At 35.3% G+C, this 7,940-nt stretch overlaps 1 protein-coding gene across 1 annotated transcript in view; it reads left to right on the top strand.

The window, feature by feature from the left end:
- The first annotated feature begins 3,853 nt into the window (after positions 1–3,853).
- The window catches only part of DPP10 (dipeptidyl peptidase like 10), a 1,364,876-nt gene continuing 1,360,789 nt past the window's right edge, over positions 3,854–7,940 (top strand). The window contains 1 exon segment of the mRNA NM_001310171.1: positions 3,854–3,921. Coding sequence (NP_001297100.1) covers positions 3,862–3,921 — 60 coding nt within the window. The 5' untranslated portion in view covers positions 3,854–3,861.

The following is a 7,940-nucleotide window of genomic DNA, read 5'->3' as shown; positions in this document are numbered from 1 at the left end:
GCTCTCTGTTTCCAAGATCCAACAATATTTGTTCAACTAACCTCAGAAGTTAAATTTCATAAAATTACTAGGCATCTTTCTTGTCTTTTTGTGAGGAGGCTGAAAGGGACTTATTCCTAATTTCCCAGAAACTATGGAACCTGAAAATAATATATTTTTATATGATTATCACTAGTGTTGGTTAAATCTAAAATTGGTTCTTTAGATTAATTGCCTAAAATTTCTAATTCACTATGATTCACTGTATAGTATTTCCTGAGTAGATCTAAACATTTAAAAAAATCCTACCATGTGAAAAGCTATGATGGAATTTTGCAGCTGTTTTCACACTAAACATACTGAACCAAATATATCCCAATTAGAATAATTGTATATGAATGTATACTTCTTAAACAGTATTTATAATTTTTTAGCATTTGGCTAAAGTTTTAAAATCTCTATCTTTTCTGATTGTATATTCCAACTGAACACATTAAGACACAGCAGATTTCAAAAAATTATGACAAATCTATATGCTTGAAATAGAAATGTTTTAAAATTATGATGGTTTTAATTTTCTTGATTCATGAAATGATAATGTAACAGGAAAAACAATACCAAAAATGAGGTTTGGGTAATATATTTTGTTCTGAACCATTTATTTTCTAGGGACTTAGAGTTTGATATAATGAGAGGTGTGGGATATAGAGAGTATATAGTGTAGACTATTCATGTCTATTCTCTTCATGTGCATCCTCCACTTTTTATGAAATTCAACACTGGGAAATGATTTTAGGTAAATTCTGGTCACTTACCAATATATAATAATGCCAGTGTCTTATTTGTATCATCCTATCTACCTTCTAAGTGGGAATGAAAAGGAGTTTTAAAGAATTTTGGAAAAGCAATGAATTCTTATGTGACCACAGTGGTTGTAATCTAGCTGCCCATGCCTTTTTGTGGCAGGCTTGTAAATATTGGCTCTCATCCTGATGGTTCCTTTTATACCATATGATGTGGGGGAGAGATCCTACCAGAACTTTTGCCTACTGTGCCTCAGGACACTCTTGCCCTTGCCATTCTGCTTGGATTACCCAAAGTATTTAGTTTGGAGGTTCCTCAGATATCTGCTACCAAGTAATATCTAATAAAGAGGAGCTGAGCCAACCTTACTGATGTAGGATATTTATTTCTTTAGAGATATCAGACTGTTAAGTTTATGTTGACATGTTCATGGGCTTTTTCATTGGGTCATATGCTTTGTATTACTTTTTACTTCGTTAAATTTTTTCCATTCTTGTTATTATCTGCTTCCTTATCTTAATTGAGTTTATTTTATCATTCTTTTTATAACTCCTGGAGATCAACATTTGGCTTCTTAATTATTAATTTTCTGCCTTCCTGCTTTTCTAATATGGAGGTCTAAGTACATAGAGTTTCTCCAAATACTGATTTAGCTGCATCTCACAAATGAGATTCAGTTTTCATAATTTTCAAATACATGATGTTTCAAAATTTCAAATATATTTTTTTCAATTTACATATTATTTAAATTATCACTGTGCAGTAAAAATGTAATGTAAGCAAGAGCATAAGCCACATTTATTTTATTTTTTTTAAATTTTTTATTTTTAAATTACTTTTCAGTGTACTAGAATTCATTGTTTATGCACCACAGCCAGTGCTCCATGCAAGATGTGCCCTCCACAATACCCACCACCAGGCTGGCCCAACTTCTCACCCCCCGCCTCTTCAAAACCCTCAGATTGTTTTTCAGAGTCCATAGTTTCTCATGGTTCATCTCCCCTTCCAATTTCCTTCAACCCCCTTCTCCTCTCCATCTCTCCATGTCCTCTCTGTTATTTCTTATGCTCCACAAATAAGTGAAACCATATGATAATTGACTCTCTCTGTTTGACTTATTTCACTCAGCATAATCTCTTCCAGTCCCTCCATGTTGATACAAAAGTTAGGTATTCATCCTTTCTAATGGAGGCATAATACTCCTTAGTGTATATGGACCACATCTTCCTTATCCATTCATCCATTGAAGGGCATCTTGGTTCTTTCCACAGTTTGGCGGCCATGGCCATTGCTGCTATAAACATTGGGGTACAGATGACACTTCTTTTCACTACATCTGTATCTTTGGGGGTAAATACCCAGTAGTGCAATTGCAGGATCATAGGGAAGCTCTATTTTTAATTTCTTAAGGCATCTTCACACTGTTCTCCAAATTTCAGCCACATTTATGATTTAAAATCTTAACCTTTGAATCACAAGATTTCTTGGTCCTCTGGTTGTGCTCAGTGTATTGTTATGATACTGCTACCCCAGATGATTGGAAAAAACTTTGCCTGTTTTATATTGACTGCATAGTCTTGTTCATAATTTCCTTCATTACCCTACTACTCCTGCTGTTAGCCTTTCTGGTTTCAGACTGCCTAATCCTTACCTCTGTGGTGGTTCTGCAAGAACTGCCACTCTTGGGACATTCTCAAATGTTTGGACTACTGTTCAAAATGTTTAGCTCCTTTTCCTATTTCAGAACAAGAAATACTCTTTAAAGAATAAGGTATAAATTTAACCATGTCACCAAACTCACTCATTTATTTCTTCTTACACTATCCGTAATGTTCTTGGCCCACTCATAAAGCTTGCTGAGAGCTTCGTGCAGTTCACTCTTATAAACTTGGCATTTCACCAGCAGGGTATATTTCTGACGAGAAAAAAAGTGTTAGTCTTCAAAAATACATGAGACATACACACTTAGCTTAAGCTGCACTCAATACTTTATAATAGATATTGGAAAATAATATACTCCATTAAGTCAAACCTACGGGATCTCTTATTTCCAACTAGGATGCATTCATACTAGTTGGTGCCAGTGTGACAATGGGAACTGGCTACTCTGTACAAACCTTATTCCTAAGCATTTATGATTTATTTTGCAAAAAAAAAAATGTCATTTGGGACAGAGAGGTAACTATGTGGGAAGTTGGACTGGCATGAGTTGAATACTAGTTTGTCCCAGGGAATTTTTAAAGAATGACCTTGAGGGAAAAGGTAATTAAAAATAAGAAAAGAAAAAAAAGAAATGATTTTCTTGTTTTGGTGCAACATCTAGTAACTATTGTATCTGAAAACTTTTTTTATATACCATAAGCTTTCTCATGGTTTACAGAAGAATTGGTATCTTAGCTGGCTGTCACTGAAGAATTTCTTAAATATCCATAGAGAATGTAAATCCTTTGCCATACTATGTAAAAATCTGCAGTGTTAAACCAGGCAACAGGTCCTTCCAGCATTTACTGCTGTTTTGACTGCAAACACTACCTAGGAAGAAACAAAATTTATTATCAGAATGAGAATTTAAAGAAAAATCCAGCAGAGAGGGAGAGAGAGAGATTTCTTTTGAAAAAAAAAAAAAAGTATAAACTGATTAGAAGCAGGGGAGTTGAGAGTGTCCCTTTAAACTGTGGTACTGCAATTGATCTCTGTATGTTTTCTGGTATTCGTCCCTTTGAAAGGAGAATGAGAGCCAAGATCATTGGCTGTACTGTGAAGCTGTCACATCTCATTACTGAAAAGGTACAGTACAAGTGAACTGAAACAGTCTGTAGCTTTCTATTTCATATCGTCAAGAGCTTTGAGACTGATGAACCAAATGAATGCTTTATTTAGGGCTGAGATACAGATCCCTCCAATCTGACAGTGTTTCAGCCTTCGGAGTGAGAAAGCAGCAGCGGCAGCAGAAGCAGAAGCAACAGCACTAGCAACAGCAACAGCAGCAGCCCCTGCTCAAGTCCAGTAGAAGAGACTTGCTCTCCAGTTCCTCGTGGAACTCTACCTAGGATCGTGCGCTGTCCGGGGTCCTGAAACATGAACCAAACGGCCAGCGTGTCCCATCACATCAAGTGTCAACCCTCCAAAACAGTCAAGGTAGGACCTAGGTTTCCTTCTTCCCTCTGTTTCTGCATATGTATCTTCATTCATCTACTGAACACACGGGTGTTGGTATGGCAGGGCACCGTCAGTAAAGATATCTCGTTGCTTTAAGTTTGAATTAAATGTTGGATCTCAGTGAAGAGTTTGGTTCTGTTTGCATGTGTGTATAAACTGGGAAGAGTAGTTTTCACTTAATTCTTTTACCTTGATGAGTTTTACTTTTTTGACTGAGAATCTGTCAGTGGTATATTTCAGGAAGAAAGTTTAGTGAGCTTTAAGCTTTTAGAGGAGTTTTTAATTCCATGTCAGTTTTCTTAATGAAATCGGTGAAGAATTTGCAAATTGCTGGAAACAGATAATATTAAATTGAATACAAATTTGATAACAGCCCTTCTTTGCCACATGGATTTGGGACTTCATATCCTTTCCAAAGTAAAGCATATTCATCATTATGAGTGTTAAACTGTTGGTTATACTAAAGCAACTATAGTGAGAGTGTTTAAAAGTCTACAGAGGGAGTATACAAACATATGCTCTTATATATGCCATCATGTAACTCAAAGCCAGTGAGGTGATTGGGGGTGCTCTTTAATAAAAGTGCTTGCTTTAAATTTGAGACTTGTCTGATATGGTTAAAAGAAAAGGACCAAGCTCAGAATTTGACTGTTCTGTTTTAATTTTAAGTAATGTTTATGCTATCCTCTTTGTTCTTATTTTAATGTTCTTACTTACATGGAGACTTATAGATAACCAGACTTATAATAACCCAATGGAGGATTTATTTTATCTTGAAGTTCATCTGTGTGGATATTTTGCATCCTGGGGGGAAGTGATGGGCTACTCTGGAACTCTTTTATGGAAAAAACTGATAACCTGATCGATCATTTTTACTTACTGCAATCTCTAATTCATATACAATTGCATATCTTTTATTGAGATTCTAAAATTTGACATGACTGGCTTTTTATGATTATATTACTTTTGTTTTATATCTCAGGCTTTTGAAAATACTGCATAGACTATAATTTAAACATGTAATTTGTAGCAGTAAGTTTTTTCTTGTGAACTTACCTACCCTTGGTCAGTCTTTCAGTTATAAGTAGACCATAAACTGAACTCCATTTATCTGCAGTTATTTTTTTAAAAGCAATGAGGAATCCAGGATGTATAAAATGATATGTAATTATACTTTCATCATATATAAATTCATAAAGTTAACTGAAATCATAAAAAATTCAAATTGAGATAATTTACACTATCTCTAATGGCATAAGCAACACCTTTCTGAGCATTGAATTTTTTGTACTGTGTCCAACTTTAGAAGTAAAATGTTGTGCTTTAGGTATAAGTTTTTTGTGTGTGTTAGATTCCCACATCTGTCATTTAAGTAAGCATACCATCGCTGAACAATGACTAAACAGTACATATATGACACTCTGCATTGTGATATATAAACTCTGGTCAAAAATATGTGCTGTAGGCTAAAGTGGTATAGAATTACAAACTGGCTGTCTACCTTTGGGTATGTTTAGAAAACCATAAAATGACGAGTGGTTTTCTGTTTAAGTATTTGAGGTCATAGGAATCAAATGTTTTACTTGCCCTTTTATTATTGGGTAAGGACAAATGAATGCTACTTTCTGGGACTTACAATCATTTCCCTTATTGGTGCTCTGGCATTGACTGCCCTCAGACAAATTGTGGAGGCAGAAAAAAATGTTTCTAGTGTAAGGGTTTTGCATCATCTTGCTGATCTTGCAGATGCTGGTTTTTTTTTTTTTTTTCATTCTAACTGCAGCCATTGAATTGAAATGAAAGGCATCATAAAAATTGGACAACCTACCACTTAGCAATGTATTATATTAATGGCTTAATGAAGAAATCTTGCATCAAAGCAATGGATGATTTGGTTAATTGTACAAGTTAAGTTCTTTTATGCTCCCCTCCCCCTTCCATATAGCTCTGGGGAGCAAAAGATGCTTGTGATGTTCATAAAGTATATAAAGTTGCAAGCAGTGAACTATTAAGGGAGTAATTACTTGAGTATTTTCCAATTTGCAACAGTAAAAGGGGATGAGTGGAAAAGCTCTGTTACTTCAGATTATGTGCTCAATTATGAAACATTTATGGCTTTTGGAATTTATACTAAAAATGGCTATCTATATTTAGGTAATGCATTAGCCTATGAAAAAAAATATAGTAACAGCCTAAGGAAAAACCCTAAGATGAGAGGTTTTGGGAAAGCTATTAGATACTGGAGCTGAAAAGACTTTTTGCATTTTGGGAATCTATCTTGTTTTCAAGCATGATTTTTTTAGAGTTAATTTCCCCCTCACTCTTAAAGTTACTATTTGAAAACTTCAAACAAAACTCCCTTATGAAAGCTGATTGGCCTGCAGATAATGATAAGTGACCCACTTTGGGGCTTCAGAAATATCCAGATACTTAATAAGTTGTAAATTGTTCCATTTTAAAAATTCTGAAACCTCCAGGGACTTTCCCCCCTTACTTCAGTGTAATAATCCTCTAGGGAATTGTTCCCCACCATTGCCAATGTAGTAAATGCTGGCTGTTCCTTCTCTTGACAGTTTAACTACTGCTAAAAAGAATGCAATGAGAATGAACAAAAATGAATTGCTTTGGCTAAAAATAGCTTTAAAGGCCAAAATATGTGGGAGGAGAAAGCCCAGGTGTGTTTGTGTGTCTTTTCCCCACCTGAAGTTTAAAAGTGATGATATCTGCAGTGAGTCAAATTTAGCGACTATTATCAGTGAAGGCTGTTTGTGGTCACGGTGGTGGCAGAGCTGAAGAAGGAGGGGTTGGGAGGACTCATAATGGAATAAAGTGGTCAACGTTATTCAAATCGCTTGACTTTTGTTTTTGTCATTCTGGCCATTCTCCAGCTCAACCAGTCTCTGACACATTTCTCCTGATGTACTTGAACAGGTATGTTCCTATAGTCAAATCTTATAAGAGAGAACAGAGCAATGGAAGTCAAATAAAGGTGTCAGGTATGTTTTCAGATCACTTTGGAGGAAATGTTGAATGCAATGCACTCATAAAACCCGCTCCCATTTCAGAGTTTGAAAAGCAATAAAGCTTTTCTTGAAATGATTACAAATCTTACCGTCAAGGTAGCAGCACTCTAAAAAAAGGATCTTTTACTCTGAGATCTGTAATGGAAAGTTTCAGGGACAATCTGGGAATGCTAAATACAGATCTAATCTTGGCTTATTATAAACTTCATTTCTGAAAATTTTCCCCCATTTTGGGCAACAAACTTGGCTTTATCTTCTCTTGGCTAAACTGAAAGCAAATTAAATCTTCCAGTCATATCTCTGAACTTGGTTTACTTCCCCCCCCCCACCGTGGAATTACAAATTTAGAACTTTACCTTAAAAAATGGAAATTTTTTCCTTCTTTCATATTTTAGTAGAAGTCTAGCACCCATGTATGTTTCAGGGTAGTAGAAGATTTGTCCATCCTTTATCCTTTCTTTGAAGTTGGAAGTTGTGTGTGAATCCTTAGGATTGGTGATTCCTGGATTAGAAATCCTGTGTATTTTATTTTATAATGGAAACTCCAAACTATGGTACACAGTATTTCTTTCCCTTTCCCATCTAGTGACCCTTTCATGTTAGTCTATTTCCCTTCTCCCTTTTTAAGGCCTGCCTGGGTTATTCTGTCACTACCTTCACACTCAGGTTCCTTGTGATCTTTGTAAAAAATGATCCCAGAAGTACCTTCTACGGGAGGAGTAGCTACAACTTTTTACAAAACATATTTGAAGGTGTGTTTAAGATTTTCATGGTCTTCAGAGTAGATTCTCTATGAGAAAATATGTTTCATGACAATTTTGACAGCCTTTTATATTGTAATATTAAAGTGTTATGCAAATACATTTTCCCCTTACCACCTCTAATCCACAGGCCCAACCAAAATTGTTGCGTATGAAACAGGAGATAAAATTAGGAAGTAAAAGAGAATGAAAATCTTCTCATGTGTGCATTCTA

The sequence above is a fragment of the Mustela putorius genome, unplaced genomic scaffold, assembly GCF_011764305.1.
Source record: "Mustela putorius furo isolate JIRA1106 unplaced genomic scaffold, ASM1176430v1.1 tig00003867_pilon_pilon_pilon, whole genome shotgun sequence".
Lineage (NCBI taxonomy): Eukaryota > Metazoa > Chordata > Mammalia > Carnivora > Mustelidae > Mustela > Mustela putorius.
Note: the sequence above shows the minus strand (reverse complement) of the source record. Positions and strands in the feature narration are given on the sequence as shown.